Source organism: Leucopleurus acutus (assembly GCF_964270905.1).
Source record: "Leucopleurus acutus genome assembly, chromosome: 12".
Taxonomy (NCBI): domain Eukaryota; kingdom Metazoa; phylum Chordata; class Mammalia; order Artiodactyla; family Delphinidae; genus Leucopleurus; species Leucopleurus acutus.
In genome coordinates, this window is record NC_139154.1 from 21,074,502 (window position 1) to 21,092,340 (window position 17,839).

General features: G+C 49.9%; 1 protein-coding gene across 1 annotated transcript in view; it reads right to left on the reverse strand.

The window, feature by feature from the left end:
- The window catches only part of RFX8 (regulatory factor X8), a gene marked incomplete at both ends in the record, with an annotated part of 65,064 nt that overhangs the window by 14,170 nt on the left and 33,055 nt on the right, over window positions 1-17,839 (reverse strand). Inside the window, 7 exon segments of the mRNA XM_082851239.1 lie at window positions 1,159-1,183; window positions 1,185-1,310; window positions 2,355-2,493; window positions 5,295-5,377; window positions 5,985-5,999; window positions 6,001-6,096; window positions 10,122-10,185. Coding sequence (XP_082707365.1) covers window positions 1,159-1,183; window positions 1,185-1,310; window positions 2,355-2,493; window positions 5,295-5,377; window positions 5,985-5,999; window positions 6,001-6,096; window positions 10,122-10,185 — 548 coding nt within the window.

Sequence of the window (17,839 nt, forward strand, 5' to 3'; positions counted from 1 at the left end):
CGTGTGACCGAGGCAGGGCAAGGCTGCAGGCAGGCCCATCAACTAGGAAGTTACTGAAGATCCTAGAGGGGTTTGGAGAGCCAGAGGCCTGGGATTAGTGCAGGTGGTGAAGGGGCCACCGGAAAACTGGACCCCTTTCACGCCCCTCCTTTCCCAGCAAGTTCCAGACCTCACTTTCTCTCTGCAGGACGCTTCCTGCTGCCTTCCTGGCTGGCAATCACATGGGCCCAAGGGCCCAGCCTGGGCACGTGAACTTTTCCAAGTGAGTCAGAAAGGGATCAACACAGCCCGGCGTGCTGGGGATGCCAGGCGTGGGTGAAGATTAGACGTGGCCTGTTCTGCGGACCCTCGGGGGAGACAGCGCACAGGGTGCAAGCGTGGCAGACCTGCAGAGGGGAAGGGAAGGAAGTGGTGACGGCTTGGCGGGCGGGGAGAGCTAGAGGCAGTGATGGAGAACCTCACAAAGGCAGGAGGGAGAAAACCGGGCATTTCCAGGACCGTAAAACACGCGACCCACACAGTGGGTGTGTGACGGCGTTCGCAAGGGCCACGGAGCTGGAGGGATACCAAGGGGTCAGATGCAGGGAGGCCGGGGACAGCCAGCAGAGCAGCTCGGGCTCCCAAGAGGAAGCCGTCGCAGGCAACAGCAGAAGAGTTCAGACACCGCGCCCTGGCAGCCGGATGGAGGGGAAAGTCACCAGGGTGACTGGGACCACGTGGGCGGAATTTCTAAGGAGGGCGAGATAATCTCTGAGCCTCGCGGGAGCCCACCCAGAGCACGGAGAGGCGGGAGGATGCTGGGGTCGGAACCCTTGCCGGCCCTGCTTGGGTGGGCAGAGAGCTGAGGACTGCAGCTGCCGCCGGGAGCTGGCTCAAGGCAGGGGAGGCACGGCCCGCCTGCCCCTTGCCCTTTCCCACCTCCCTGTTCCCTTGGCCCCGCTGCGACTCACGAGGGGGAAATGGTAAGAGGGTGTTGATGTATCAGCACAAGCATCCCTCGTGGGCACCACAGGAAAAGCCGGGACAGCCGAAGCGGCCAGGCCTGGTGGACTGCAGTTTAGTGCCTGAGGACAGAGCTAACACAAGAGGGGAGGAGGCCTGCCCCACGTGGAAAGTTCTTGTCCTCTCACAGCATTTATGTTGTCCCTCGAAACCTGCCTCTGAGCTTGGAGGTCTGTGAGAGGGGCTGGAGAACCTTCCGAAGCAGTGAGCAACCGCAGCTTAAACTTCTGACTGAACAACTGGACAGAGTTCAGATGCTGCCTAGAAACATCTTCCAAAAAGTCATGAAGGAGAGCGTCCTCAATTCCCTACGACAGAAGTGTCAGAACAGGGACCTCCCTGGTGTTCCAGTGGTAAAGAATCCGCCTTCTAATGCGGGGGACGCGGGTTCGAGGCCTGGGAACCCCGGTCCGGGAGCTAAGATCCCACACGCCGCGGGGGCAATTAAACCCGCGGGCCGCAACTAAGACACGACGCAGCCTAAAAGTGTCAAGACGTGTGACTGCCGGCCGGTGTGGACGGCCTCTGGTTACGAGTGGCCGCAGTTCACGTGAGCCACAGACAGAGAGAGAGAGGCCAGGTCTCCACCTGCCGAGGGCTCCGCTGCCTCGCAGCCCTGGCCACTGCCCATCGGGCAGGATATCAGGCTGGAGAAGCTGGAATCGGAATTCTTCCCAAGATTTCCAAGTATTGATAACTGATTCAAAAATTTAAACACCCCAAATGCTGGCCAGTACGGGGTGGGGGGCAGGAGGGGAGTTCAAACCAAAATATTTAAGGGCTGGACCCAGCCTCCAGTTTTCAACCTTTGTGGTAAAAATTTAGAAGCCCTGGATTTTTTTTTTTCCTAAGAAAATAATAAAATAAAAGGTAAAAGTTCATGACTAGCTTAAGGGGAGCACATTTTCACTGTAGAAATTATATATAATTGACCCCCAAACTACAATAATCACTCCAGAGCTTCAAAAACAAACCCGCAAGGCCTGGCAGTTATATATAATGCAAAGCAGCTACTCCAATTACTCCTTTTAAAAAGCTCTCTTTTGGCTGAAATAGCAGAGGAAGAACTCTGACTCAGTTCAGGGTTCACGGGTCACCGGAGCCACAGGTCACCATGTGTACTGGCTTTTTCTCTACATGAGCTAACTCAGATTCTCAGTGAATTCAGAAAGAAAAGCTGAGTCTTAGGGAAAGATCCAAGGCTCACGGTCCATGGGCCCCACGACTGCCTCCTCAGAAGGTCTGAGGTCCACGGACACCGCCGAGAGTGAGGGCTGCGGGTCTAACCCCAGCATCTGGTACCAATTTCTGGGAAGGATGCAAACCGGCACCTCGAAGGAGCTTCCTCCTACTTTGTACGGCTGTCCGTCGTAGCATTTAAGGAGCTGGCACACGTCAGGCAATGACACGAGCGTGACCGTGTCCTGCTGCAGAGATTTCCAGAAGGACGTGAGTGAGTCCTCCACCCGATGTGAAGAACAGAACGTATCTCTGAACGCTCGTTTTTGCGCCTGGTGAGGCCTGTCCAGCCCACCTGCCCCTGACTCTTCATCAGCCCCAAATGGTAACAGGATGAATTTCATTCCAACCCACGTCAAGCTCTGCCTGTTGGCTTTTCCAAGCTGCATCTCAGAAGGGATTTTACAGCCATCAGAGACCACCTGCCAGTGGGCGGGAGAACGTGGACCACCTTTTCCTGAGGCGTCTTCGGGAAGGAAGGCTGTTTCTGACCACAAGGGGGCTCCTACTGATTACAACAGGATGAGGATCAGGGCCCAGGGGTAAAAGCCAGAGTTTAGAATAAATTTTCATTGACTGATTGACCCCCTCAATTATTTTTCAGCTCAGGAAGAAGTGTAACCGTATGGAATCAAAGATACCTCGGGGGCTTCCCTGGTGGCGCAGTGGTTGGGAGTCCACCTGCCGATGCAGGGGACATGGGTTCGTGCCCCGGTCTGGGAAGATCCCACATGCCGCGGAGCGGCTGGGCCTGTGCGCCATGGCCGCTGAGCCTGCGCGTCCGGAGCCTGTGCTCCGCAACGGGAGAGGCCACAGCAGTGAGAGGCCCGCGTACCGCAAAAAAAAAAAAAAAAAAAAAAGATACCTCGGGACTTCCCTGGTGGTCCAGTGGGTAAGAATCCACCTTCCCAACGCACGGGGCCCGGGTTTGATCCCTGGTCAGGGAACTAGATCCTGCATGCATGCCGTAACTAAGAGCTCGCACGCCACAACTAAGACCCAGTGCAGCCGAAATAAATAAATAAATACTAAAAAAAAAAAAAAAAAAAAGACTTCCTCCTTGACATCATGTCAGGATTCACCTAAGGACGGAGTAGACCAAAGGGATCTGGTGTGATTCCATTGCACCAAGGAGCCTTCTTTAAGGACTTCTGCAGACAACTTCTGTTTTGTTTTCCCCCACGCTGACTTTTCAGATTCCATCTTTGGACCAGGTGGCCAACCTGAGTTGTCAGCTCATGAGGACTCTTGCCTTTGGGGATTCCTGCAGCTCAGATATTCTGAGACATCACAATACTGACCCCAGGGCCCTCCAGTGACCCCAGGCAAGAGGCTGTTCCTTCTGTGCAGGCTGTCAAGGGGGTGAGGCCCGACCCTGGACTCACCTGATTTTCAACTCTCTTCTAGAGAAGACGTCTCCCAAGAGACTCATAGATACTTAACGAAAAAGACAAGAGTGGGATGAGCAGGATGTGTTAATCCTTCAACTCCCAGGCTGGAGGCTTTTGGGGCTCGCGGGTCTGGATGAGACAGCACCACCTCCGCTCACTCCCCCAGCACCCATGTCCCAAATCGTCTAATCCCGGTGTGTCTGCTTCAGAAATATTTCTGATTGGTCCCGCTTTCTCTCTGACGTCACTGTCATTGGATCTCCCGATCCAACCCTCCTTCCTTCTCACCTTGACTGCGACAAAACCTCCTCCGCACCCTCTGTTCCAATATGGCCCTTGGATGTCACTGCCAACCCGTCTCCTCAGTAAGTCAGGGTCTTCCAGAGGCCCTTCCTGGCACCGGCCGATTCCCACCTCCCCTCTGGCTTCTCTCCTTCCGAGATAAATCTGGCCACAGCGACCTTCTTGTCCTGTGATGCCGGTGACCATCCTACTGCCTTTGTCTGCACCACTGATTCCGCCTGGAATCCCTTTTCTACCCCATTTCGAGTCTGTTGAACTTCTGCTTTTCTAAGAGAGTTGCCAGCAACGTGGCCTCCCCCGGGGAGCCTGCTCCAGCTGTCTCTGTTCCTCTTCTCTTGGGCACCCAGAACAGTCCATCACACTGTGTTCTAGAACTTTCCGTACGGTATCATATTCATTGGCGTACATCGTTCCTTTCAGTACCAGACTATAAGCTTCTCCAGCCTCCTGGGGAATACCTTCCTAGTTCCAGAAACGGTGCTGGTCACAGGGTAAGAATTCAGTTAGTACTTGATGAAGCAATGAAGGCAAGAAGGAATAGATTTCTTTTTTAAAAAAATTTTTTGGCCACGCCATAGAGCATGTGGGATCTTAGTTCCCTGACCAGGGATCAAACCCACGCCCCTGGGACTCCATTGGAAGGGTGGAGTCTTAACCACTGGACCACCAGGGAAGTTCCAAGAAGGAATGGATTGGCTGTCCAACGTGCATGGATGTTGATAACACAGCATTAACAGGCCGGGGCCACTCTGAAGACAGCGTGGTCCCTCCCTCACTCCGATGCTTTACACAAGGTACAAAATGTGTTCATGCTGAGTGAATATTATCTCCCAAAGCTGAAGGGCTTAGAACACGGAGGCCTCAGAAAACTTTTCATTTAAGAGTGCACTTGCTTCCCTGGATTTTCATTTTATATAGTAAAAGCCAGAATTCACAATGGTTAAGAGATTTGCTCGTGTCTTCCACAGTCAATTCTAGAATAAAATCCAACCATCACGATACCCATGTCAGAGCACCCTTCTCGTTCAGTCAGCGTGGACCCATGACGGCTCTGAAGCATCCCTGAGGATTCCAGGGTAAGTCGCATTACCAATACTGTGCTCCAAATCAGCTGGAATTAGGATCTAAAAATAGCTGAATTTTTATTTAAAGTGTAAAGTGATCCGTATGAGCACCTTGCAACCTTTCCAGATGATTAAACTGAATAAAAATACACCTTCAAGAGCTCACTGACTATAAAACAGCTGCATTCTAAGCACTTCAGGCAATGAATTCCCACCAGACATCCCTCCAGGGGTCTTTTCAAGTAGAAAGGTTAAGAACAGTCATAAATGCTGGTATTTTGCAGCTCAAACCTACTCTTCTCTCTCGAGTTCTTGGTTCCTCACGTTCTGTAAAATGTCTTGACAATAGTTGCAGTATTCGTCAGTGAGAAAGGCCATCTAGGGAGGATATGGAGAATCATTTCAGTGTGCAGCCCACTTCCAGAATGAACTGCTCCTCAAAGACCTTTCTGAGGCCCTAAGATGCTGCATGTGTTGCTATTTGGCTATGACAGCGGCCGGGCTCTTGCCTGGGGCCGCGGGTTTTTTAGCTACTGTGGAGTCATGCATCACTTATTGGTCTGAAATTGATGGAGTTCCATTGTTGATGCCATAACTCGTACATTTCCAGGATCTGCACCACCCACTCTAAAGGCCACCGGTCTTGGACCACTGTCTCCCCTAACCCCAATTTCTCCCTCCACATCACCCAGCCCAGGTTCCAGGAAATGCACATATGCGTTCCCCGCTCTGTCACGGGGAGGCCCTCATTCTAAAAGATGACAACGTGGTCCCACGTGGAGCCTTTCTATAGGACGTGAAGAGAAGCCCTGAGTTTCCTGACCACCATCAAGCCCAGGAGGGAATGCTGGTTCTCCCTGGTCTGGGAGAAGGCAAACATTACTCCATCTGGTACGACTATGGTCACAGGCAAACTAAGAAGCCAGTTACTGCCCCCAGGTAGCCAAGGCGTGAACGTTAATCTCCCCGATGCGTGCAGGCCTACTCTTCTGTAGGAGAAGCTTCTCTGCCAGTTCCTGCTCCCAGAATGCACTTCTCCCGAATTCCGACAAAGGCGACCCAACTGGGTCTGTCTTATTCGGCGAATGATTGTCACCCTAAAAACCACTTACACGTGGATTCTTTCTTTAAGCCAGGTGATAATTACACTGCTGCTGTGGAGTAATCTTTTATCCACACCCCTGGACACACTGTTGATCCCAGCAATTTTCCCTTTTATTTCACTGCAAAAAATACTAACCTTCCTCTGTAAGTCTACGCACTACAGTCATCAGGGAGGAATTAGGATTTAATATATTGCACTCTTACTGCCGTGTATTACAAACACTGAATAGTGACGTACAATAAAAAATATTACCTATGGATAATTTGATGCCATAAATACATTCTACAACTCTTGTCTATCTTATTGTCCCTCCTTGAACTACAACCATATCCTGTCTGGGTCACCGTGCCTGGATTACACAAATGGTGAGTCATATAGAAAATCTCAGGGCCTAACGGACAAGGAAAATGAGGGGCACAGACTTTCCTTTAGAAGAACAGATTACAGAACGTAAAACCTTTCCATCAAGGATGGAAAAAGGCAACATGAGGAAAGCGAATTCAATATTCCTGCCTTTGTCATCCCTGCTGTTCTCCCCGCCTCCCCTCGCCACCCCCTCCTCCCCCAGAGCAAGGGGAGGCACGTGCTCCTGGTTTGAATGAAGGACATCAACTGTATTTGAAATGATTTCTTCAGGATTTTCCCAGACGCCTTTTGAATAGCTTCCACTTTAATAGAGTAGGTGACAGCATCCCTGGGGGTTGGAAGTTAAGCAGCTAAGCCTGCTGGACTGCAGCTGGTGGTGGTGGGGGGGGGGGCGGCTGGCTCCCTTTCATTTCCTCCAACCTAATGGCCCGCTGTGTGGCAGCACAGTTCCAAGGTCAGCAGTTCCTCCTTCGCTCTCTCCGTTCTTATGCGCTCAGAGCCTTACCGAGCTACTCGCTTACATCTTGCTTAGTAGATCGTTTATGTGGGTTTGAGTAGGCTCTTGTCTACAAGCCACTGGAGGCCAGAGCGGCCTTCTGAACCGCCAGCCCCTATCCTTAGGGCTAGGAGTGCCCCCAGCTGCGCGCTGCACCCACAGAGAACAGCCACCGCCAGCTTTCTCCTGAGCTGATGCTTCCCTGTTACCAGCCAATATCACATTGAAGTCCGGGGGCGTTTAGGGTCACACTCAACAGTCTCCTGAAGGACTTAAAATCTGTTACTTCCCAACTCTTTTGTGGTCCTGAACCCCTTTGAGCATGTGATGAAAACAAATGACCTTCTCCCCAGAAAAATGCACAGTACGCACTACATACTGTGAAGATGCCAAGTTAAACTCCCGTTGTTAATATTCTTGGAAGAAAGTAGGGGTGTAGATGTCTAAATAAATAAAGCAGTAGCACAGAAAGGTGATAGATCAAGAGGCATCCTTCCATGGGGTGCTGAGTGGTTTCCACTGGGGGCTGTCCCACCCTCATTCCTACCATTAACATTGGCAACATTCAGAGTCCTCTGATGGGTACACTTCCAGGATGTGCGCTGGGGGGACGATGCTCAGGCTGGTCATCAGGAAGGATGGGGCTGTTGCATGGACTTCACTGGCCTGGCCACCAGTGCTTCTACTGGAGAAGAATTGAGGGATCCTCCTTTCCAACCCCGGGCTATTCTCTCCCCTCACACTGCACGATCCTAACCGCGTCCACTTTCTCCGCAGCACACATGACCTCCCGGGCTCATCAATGCTCTCCTGACACTGATTCTGCCAGTATCCAAGCCCGTGTTTCTCAAGGGTGGCCCTGAAACCAACTACATCAGGATTCCTGGGGTGCTTGAGGTTCATATCGCTAGGGCCCTCGTGAATCACATGAAGCCAGAAATCTCGCTTTAAGCAGCTCCCCAGGTGAGCCTTATGCATCGCAAGCTGAGACTGCAGCTCCGGGCAGGCTGTGTTGTCCAACTCTGCAGAAACCCCTACATTAAACACGGCGACTTCTAATTAGAATTCAAAATTCTAATTTCCGATACTTCACAGTTTCACCTGTGCAGAAGAAGTCATCTGAAAACACAGTACTGTCAGAATGGAAAGGGAAGCTACGACCAAAAATAATAATAAGTAAATTCAATGCATTCCTGAAGTCAATTCCTTTTGGGCTCTTCCTGTGAAAAGAACTGATCTTTCAGAAAAAAAAAAAAAATCATAAATTGAAATCTTTTCTTCCTAGTATAAACAATCCGAAATCTAAAGGGAGCGAGTGTCTGGCGCAGAACTACTAAAGTCTGAATCTCTGCGGGACAAGGCATTCAGGAAAGAATCGGGGGATTCCTGTTCTGGAGAAATAATTCAGCAAAATGACAAAGAAAAAAGTGAGAAATTCTATTCAGATTTTTTTAGGTGTATTAAATACAGCTTGGGATCTTCAGGAGATCCAAGAAAAGCCATTGGGGTTATTACCATTCATTTATTCCGCCCACCTTTAGTGAGCACGTACTAAGTGTCAACCCCTGGAGAAACGCTGGAGGACCTTCCTGTCATCAGCTGTCCCTTTAGGCACCACCTGCCACCCCTGAGTTACTCTATTGATTCTCTTGATGCCTTTTGTCCTTCCTGCACTCTTGAAGACACTGCTCCCAGAATTATCACCCCCAAAGCAAATGTATCCTGTCATTCTGCTTCTGAAGATGCCTCAGTGGTTTTCCCACAGTCTCCTGGGCGACACCCAAATTCCCCAGCCTGGCACTGGCAAGCTGTCCACCACCTGGACCTCGTGTTGAGTCTACTTCTCCCCGACATCCTCACTTCCGGTTCTCACTGCCCGCACACCCCCCAGCATGAATGCAAGCTACATATACCCTCAAGGTCAACACCTCCTAAAAAGAGGACCTCAGCAACTCTGTCCAGGACCAGCTCAAGGGCAGCAAGATGCGTGGAATAACAGCCCCTCGAAAACGCCCACATCCTAGTCCCTGGAACCTTACATGGCGAAGGGGCTTTGCAGATGTGATTACGGTTAAGGACCCCGAGATGGGGAGATGATCCTGGATCCTCCAGGTGGCCCCAATGTAATCACGAGGGTCCTTAAAAGCAGAGAGCCTTTCCCAGTTGCAGAGAGCCAGAGAGATGGTGTCATGAGAAGGACTCAGCCTGCCTTTGCTGGCTGAGGAAGTGGCCACAAGCCAAGGAATGTGGGCAGCCTCTAGAAGCTGGAAAAGGCCGGGAATAGATTCTCCCCTCCAGGTCCCCCAGAAGGAATGTAGCCCTGTCAACCCCTTGCCCTTAGCCTGGTGAGAACTAGTCAGACTCATAACTTCTAGAAATTTTAGATAATAAGCTTGTGTTAAGTCATGAAATTTGTGCTAGTATGTTACAGCCGCAACAGGAAACAAACACAGGCCACCTCTTCCATGAAGCCTTCCCTAATTACTCCTGGCCCACATCCTTCCTCTCTCCCTCCCTGTGGAGTTCCCAATCCCCCTGTAGCAGGCACGGGCCCCTCACAGCACACCCATAGTTTTATGTCTGTCTTAGCTCCCGAGCTACGAAACTGTATTCTATTCAAGTTTAGGGAATATGCTTTTTGTTTCTTTGTTTTTACTTTTCTTTCACACCCCATTCAGCTCTCAAGAGGGTTGGTCACAAAACAGGCTTTTCAAAGGGTGTCTACTCAATGCCACTTGTCATATCAAAGTGCTATCCTGTCATCCTGGGCAACCAAAGAAAAGTTCACCTCGTGATGTCACAGATTAGCTATTCATAGTTCTGGTGTCCTAATTCAAAGAGTTATAAATGTAACTGGAGACACTTTCACACAGATCTGTTGCTAATAACCTATGCTTCTTTTCTAATTATAGCAGAAGAAACACTGTTAAACAGCTGATGAGTAGCTAGGTAGTTTGTTCCTGAGGACAGGGACCTCCTCTGTCCCTTCACGTCGTGTGTACACAGTGGACACGTAACAGTCCTGGCTGGAGGGGTGAGTGGTTGAGGGCTGCCCATAATAAGAATGTGACACACAGGAAAACAGTTGCATCTAATTCAGCAATTTCTGAATATTCCAGGGTCTATCATACAAATCTATTGTATTCAACACTCACTGCTCCTTCTTCTTGGAGAATGCTGTTATAATTAGTAGATTTGTCAAAGGCAACGACGTCTCCACTGTGACATAACAGATAACAAAGAAATAATTTCAGTCAGACACCCATTTCTGAGCATAAGCATAGTTTCTTTTCTTTCCTTTTTTTTTGTGTGGTACGCGGGCCTCTCACTGCTGTGGCCTCTCCCGTTGCGGAGCACAGGCTCCGGACGCGCAGGCTCAGTGGCCATGGCTCACGGACCCAGCTGCTCCGCGGCATGTGGGATCTTCCCGGACCGGGGCACGAACCCACGTCCCCTGCATCGGCAGGCGGACTCCCAACCACTGCGCCACCAGGGAAGCCCGCATAAAGTTTCTTTTGCAGTGAGTTATTTGTTGGGGGGTAACTTTGATTTCGAAACCCTCCTCCAAGTTTCTTTCCACAGCTGCTGATTATCACTCGCTTAGTTTTTTTTTTTTAATCCATTTCTGTAACTGGGACAACCACATATTTATTTTTATAGGTTTATTCCCTTCAGAAACAAGAATATGATGTCATCATGGGTAGGACTTGCTCCAGTGAGAAAAGAAAAATTATCACGGAAATGAAGTCTTCTATTTTCTGATTTGGGGCTTTGAAAATGATGTACTCAGAAATGATAACATCCTCTGAGCTGGTGGATGGAGCAGGGCAGCTTCCCAGAACAAGGAAACTGAGAATGAATAATAAGATGTAAGTTCCATGTCACCATGTCTCTTGGGTTCACACATCGTACTGGAGACGTTTATTTATATGTCGCAGAGAACAGATTCAGTTCTATCCATGTGGTGTGGGGCATTTCCCCTTTAATTGTGGGCATCGAGAAACTGGGAGCCCAGGGCCCCCCACTTTGCACAGGAAATGTGCATCCTCCAGATGCCGGAGGTGGTGGCTTCTCCACGCCCTGCCCAGAGCTGTGGCTGCGCCTTCCACTCCCGCACATGTCCTCATGCCTGACTGTTTGAATTCTACGTAAATATGCAAAGAGGAAGGTAGCCGGCGAATGCTCTGCTTCTGGAAGCAAGACCATGGTCTTCAAGGCAGGGGTGGCCTGGGGCAGGGTGGGAGTCAGAGGGGAGTGGAGGAAAATGGCTTTCATCTCACACAGGAAGATCCTACATCCCCTCCCAGCCTCTCTACAGCCCTGGGAGCTCTCTTCTGAACGTTTGGGTCAGTCCATTCTCCATGGAAATCTGGACAGAACACTTGATACCCACGTGATCAATGTTTCTGCATGATATTCTATTTCAAAACAGGGCAGAGAGATTCAGGGTCTGCCTACATGCCCACTAGAAAGCCACCCTCTTCACTGTTCAGTAGGAGTTGTTATCACAACAGGAAGTGTACTGTGGACTGCTCATTGGCAAGAGGGTTTCAGGACATGGAATCTGTTCAACCTGGAGGAGATCCAGGATGGTGGATTGACGGAGAATCTGAAATGTCTCGGGAGTTCCATCTGTCATGTCTCAATGACATCTTGGGTAGGTGTGGACGACGACGGAGTTTCTCCAGGTAACATCTGTGAACAGCCCACGGCCACAAAGATTCTGAGACATTCCAGCAACGAAAACAACAAGCGGCAATCACCGCCTGAAAGCATAAAACCTAGAGTGAAGGAAGACAAGGGATGTCAGAAACCAAAGCTCGTTGGATAAAGGGCTAATAGCAAAGGAATCCAAGTAGGAACACAGGATCACCAGCCTTTAAGAGATGCTTAAGAATCACTTGTGAGGCTTCCCTTGGCTGAATTGGAGGGAGAGCAGTTTCTCTACGATCCACGTCTGTTCTCCTGCTGCCCCTAATATGTCTTCTTTGGAAAATGAATGCAAGACCATGAATGTATTCCGCTCCGTCCATCCATTTCTCATTCATGCGTCCGTTATTTACTGCGTACCTACTATATGCGGGCATCACGCTAGGCCCTGGGGGATACAGCTGTGGTCGTGATGGACAAGGTCTGCCCTCTGAGAGGTTACAGCCCGTGGAGGAGAAAAGCTGTTAACACGAATAATGCCAAGTCATTGTTATGACAGCTAAAGTACAGGCTGTCAGGGGAATCTACGTCAGAGGGCCCGTCCTCTTCTCTTATTAGTTCAACAGTTTAGGGGCCTATAAACTGGCAGCTTGATCAGCTCAGGGGAGCTTCCCCTGTGACTGGTCAGTGTGCTTTGGTTGGTACTTATCACAACCCTGCACTTGGAGAGCGCTTACTAAAGTCTTTGGATGGTAACAGCCATCTTCCTGGGACATTCCTTTGGATACTCAGGAATCTGGAAGCTAGAAGGTCTGGTTTCTGACTTAAAGGAAGGACGAGGGAAACCCTCCACCTTATGGCTCACCCCTCCCCCAGCCCTGACTCAGGCAGCTTTGGAGGCTAAGCCACTGAGAGCGATACTCAGTAATTTGGGATTTGTAAGTGAAACTCCCAAGTTGCTGCCATCGGTTCAATGTAGAGTATGAGTTGAACTCAACAGCCATTGAGAGGAGGGTAGTGTTACCAGGGGACTCCTCGCCATGCAGAAGCCTGTGTGAGGCCGACAAGGGGACGCAATGCTGCTATCCTCACTGGGGAGATATGCAAGTTTTGTAGCACTTAATTGGGGGATTTTATGCACTGAGACGACAATAATGGGAAACAGAAATTTGTCAACCTCACGGAGAGATTTTGTCACCTGTTACAAAGTCCTCATCTCCACGTAGCCAGACGATGACAGCTCTCTTGTGCAAAGGAACGGAGAGGCTGTCTCTTCCCACCTTTGGAAGATCCTCATTCAATAAATGGCTCATCACATGGGTCAACATGTAGGTTCAGTAAGATCTTAATTATCTATTTTAAAAACTACCTAGTTGCAGAGGTCCCATGCAAGCCAAGAGGCATTAAACCTGCAGGAGACAGAGGGTGGCAACGTTAGAGCCAGGCTACACATCAGCTGAGCAGAGAACAGCTGCCGGAGACCAGCCCTACTACCAGAGAAGGCCCGTGGAGGTCCAGGTCAAGGGCGTCGGCGCCCACAGCATCTGGCAGCGCTGACTGTGCTCTGATCTTGCAGGTCAGGCTGGGCTAGGCTAGAAGGGGCGACCGTGGCAGCCAGGTTCCCCACCGAGGGGTCTTCCACCCGAGAGCAGGGGCCCTCAGGGTGAGGGGCTGAAGCAGGACTGGAGGGAATAGTTTTAGCTCTCAGGGTCCAGCCAGGATGGCCTCGTGTTCTGGAAGGGGGGGCGGTCACTGTCCCTGTGTCATTTCCCGTGTGTGGTTCCGATTCAGTCCTTCGGGCCATTTATTAGGTTGTGATCCAAAGCACAGTCATTGTGAAAACAGGGCTCTAAGAAAACCACAGCAAACACCCAGAGCTGACCTTGCTGGGAAGCAAGTGCTTCCAGCTCAAAAGGACGTCTTCTTCCATCATCCTCTGAGGCCTGAGATGCTTTATTTTAAACATTTTTTAAATTATTTTTTTTGGCCGCACAGCTTGTGGGATCTTAGTTCCCCAACCAGGGATCGAACCCGGGCCCTGGCAGTGAATTGCCCAGTTCCTAACCACTGGACCACCAGGGAATTCCCCCCCACCTTTTTTTTTTTCTTGAGATGCTTTAAAGGCGTAGACACGTAAAAACCACATTTTGCTTTAATTAGTTTTTACCATCAATTTGGCTAAGAAGGGTCCGACATAAAGAGGGCTGAGACGTGATTGTATGCCACACGACTCATCCTTTGTTTTCCCTAGAAAATCTTTCAAATGTCGTGTTAGCTTTTTGTAGTTTTTTAAGGAACCTCCATACTGTTCTCCACAGTGACTGTATCAATTTACATTCCCACCAACCGTGCAGGAGGGTTCCCTTTTCTCCACACCCTCTGCAGCATTTATTGTTTCTAGATTTTTTGATGATGGCCATTCTGACTGGTGTGAGATGATATCTCATTGTAGTTCTGATTTGCATTTCTCTAATGACTAATGATGTTGAGCATTCTTTCATGTGTTTGTTGGCAATCTGTATATCTTCTTTGGAGAAATGTCTGTTTAGATCTTCTGCCCATTTTTGGATTGGGTTGTTTGTTTTTTTGTTATTGAGCTGCATGAGCTGCTTATAAATTATGGAAATTAATCCTTTGTCTTAATATGTCTTCTGGCATTTAACTTTCTTTTAGTTCTAACTGCAATTTGCATCCACATTCTCAGGTTTTGACATCAGTTATCATTAATCCAGACCTTCATTTACATCATTTGGGCATCGTCATTTGCCCTTGCAAATCATTCTAACAGCAGTGAAACAACGTGAAGCGATTACAAAGGTAAGAGGATAAAAATGTAATAAAACTGAATTCACCTCCCATACTTGTTCAGCGTCAGATGTCGGAGGGAAGGTGCTTCATCTTCTGATCAATGAGGGGGCTAATTTCAATTTTTACTCAGAGCACACGAATTAGTTATTTTGGTTTTGATTAGGAGAAGATACCCTCAACTTGATATTTTTATATCTAAAGTTAAACAGTCAGTAATGGTATTCATATCAGGATGGGTGTTATGATCGCAAAAGCTTTATTTAATATAATTTTGATTATACTAATGATGCTAATCACTGAAATACGCTGAGCATTTACCCATTGCTAAGCGCCTTACATGCGTCACCTTAGTCCTCACAACAACCCGTTAGGTGGTGGGTAATACTTCATTATTATTCCCATCTTACGTATGGGCAACGAGAAACAATTCAGAGCCAGAAACCCAGCTCTAACTTCACGTCTTCACCTCTATGACCTCTTCCACTGTTCCGTCTTGTAAGACACACGTGTGTATGATAACAAATAACATACACAAGGAGGGCAAAGGGAGACACGAGAGTTTTGAAACAAAGTGGAAAAGAACAACCTTCTTTCTTTAAATTTTATTTTACTTTATATTGGACTACAGTTGATTAACAATGCTGCGTTGGCTTCAGGTGTGCAGCAAAGTGATTCGGTTATGCGTACGCGCGTGTCTATTCTTTTTCACCCTTTTCCCATTTAGGAAGAACAACCCTCTTCTGAAGCCGGGCCAGGGGGGCGCCGCGGATTTCTCTCATTTTCTGCGTTGGGGGCTGTTGCTTTTATGCTGCCTAAGTCTATTCCCATTAGATTTTATGAGGAATAACGGCAAAATGATGACCTGGCGGGACACCTTTAAAAGTGCTGGAAGTCTAACTTCTTCACATTCACCTTCCGGAGACAAAACTCAGCAACTGGATGCCAGGCTTCCTCAGCAGACAGCACATCCGTTGCCTTGTCTCGGCGTCTCAGCTGGAGATGAGCACGCGAGGGACGCTCTGAACACGTGAGCTAGTTTGGGAGCTTCAGAGCATTACCGGCTTTTAAAACCTTCCCTGAGGGCTTCCCTGGTGGCGCAGTGGTTAAGAATCTGCCTGCCAATGCGAGGGGACACAGGTTCGAACCCTGGTCCAGGAAGATCCCACGTGCCGCGGAGCAACTGGGCCCGTGAGCCACAACTACTGAGCCTGCGCGTCTGGAGCCTGTGCTCCGCAACAAGAGAGGCTGCGATAGTGAGAGGCCCGCGCACCGCGATGAAGAGCGGCCCCCGCTCGCCGCAACTAGAGAAAGCCCTTGCGCAGAAACGAAGACCCAACACAACCAAAAATAAATAAATAAATAATTTTTTTTTTTAAAAAAAACCTTCCCTGAGCAAAGGTGCAGTCTAGGGCAGGATCCTCTACACCTATGTTTTCTGAGCTGCTAGACAACGATCAGGTAACGCCTACTTTTTTTAACCTTAACAAGTTCTAACCAGCCTAGCAAAGCATAGGGCAGACAAGGCCCAAATGCGGGTTGCAACTTGGACCCCTGATTATACCTGAGACGGAGGCCGCACGGGGCTCGATAGAGCCCTGGCCCCAGGAGGGTTCAGCTCCTGCAGGTACCAGGGCTGCACGGACAGAAAGAAAAGCTCCGAGGTAACTGCTGACGTTCTGGCGTCCCTGGGTCCTCGGTGCCCACAATCGCCCGGCTGACGGCTCCCTGTCACCTCACCCTCCTGGGGTGGTGAGTCTGAAAGACGAAGCCTGAGCCTTTCTGCTGTGTCAGCACCATTAGCCAGCTGTGGACCCACAGCCCTGGGTTCTGCGGGCGCAGGGCCGCCGGGCAGCCCCCTGCGCTCATGAGCTGGCAGGAGAACAAAGGCGCAGACTGGGGAAAGCCCAAGTTAGCAGCTTTCCACAGGCCTTTAACAAGCCACGCTGCAAAAGCTGAGAGAGAGAGAGAGAGAGAGAGAGAGAGAGAGAGAGAGAGAGAGAGAGAGCGAGCGTGTATGTGTGGTGTGCTGGGGAAGGAATGAGGGCAACGGTTAGTTTCCATATATCCTGAGAGGAACGTGAGCCTCTGTCCCACTGACGTCAGAAGTCACGTGAGATAGAATGGGGAGTCATCTGTCAAAGTTTTCCTTGTAACATATGAGCCAGGGATTTGGCCTAAGAGATAGAGGATAAACCTGAGTTAAGCAGAGCTGTTTCTCGAGATGTGACAACACACACACACACACACACACACACACACACACACACACACTCTCTCTCTCTCCATTCCCCTCCCCCTCCCCTGATGATAACAGAGCATTTTATACTTTGGTCTCAATTCTCCAGTAGGTTCTAAGTCAGCACGTAGACTCAGGTCCAGGACTCAGCCTGGATGCCTGCTAAATAAGACTGGGATCTGGGGAGGCCTGTTTCCTGTAAAATTATGTTACCCTGGAGCAGGGTGGGAAACGTCCTGGATTTTGGGAAGGGGTCCTTTTCATCTGGCACACACTGCATATATATATTTTTTAATTTATTTATTTTTGGCTGTGCTGGGTCTTCATTGCTGTGCGCGGGCCTTCTCTAGTTGCGTCGAGCGGGGGCTACTCTTCGTTGCGGTGCGTGGGCTTCTCATTGCGGTGGCTTCTCTTATTGTGGAGCACAGGCTCTAGGCACGCGGGCTTCAGGAGTTGTGGCTCGCGGGCTCAGTAGTTGTGGCTCACGGGCTCTAGAGCGCAGGCTCAGTAGTTGTGGCGCACGGGCTTAGTTGCTCCGCAGCATGTGGGATCTTCCCGGACCAGGGCTTGAACCCGTGTCCCCTGCATTGGCAGGCGGATTCTTAACCACTGTGCCACCAGGGAAGCCCCACACTGCATATTTATAGTCACTTTCCTCACACACACAAAAAACAGCCTCAAGCTTCTCATTGGTTTTGAAGATCAAGCCTTGGTCTCTCCTGGGTTCAGGGCAGGCGCTGCCTCGGCATTTTTCCGTGGAATCCACCACAACCTGCCCCCTTGCCCTCCACAGGGAAAACAAATGCTGTTGACACCAGGACTCCCGGTCTGCTTGCTCCTGGGCCACCTGTCAGGTGTCCAACAAAGGGGGTCCCTGGCTGGGGATCGTGTCCTCCTGCTGCTTCCGCTGGCATGGGGGAGGGGGAGGGGGAGGGGTGGATGGTAGCAGAGAGCTGAGCATCAGAATTTCTCCACTGATGGGGCTCGGAGGGGCAACGTGGGGGCCACAGGGGCTTACCTCAAGATTAAACTGATTTTAATTAGATTACATGCTTTTTTGCAGCACCTGGTGGTGGCGGTGATGAGAAAGCAGACCCCAGAGTCCCTTAAAGCCACCATCCCTGGCTCCTGGCCAAATCTCTATGCTGATGCCCTCATCAGTGGCTCCATTTCTTTCCT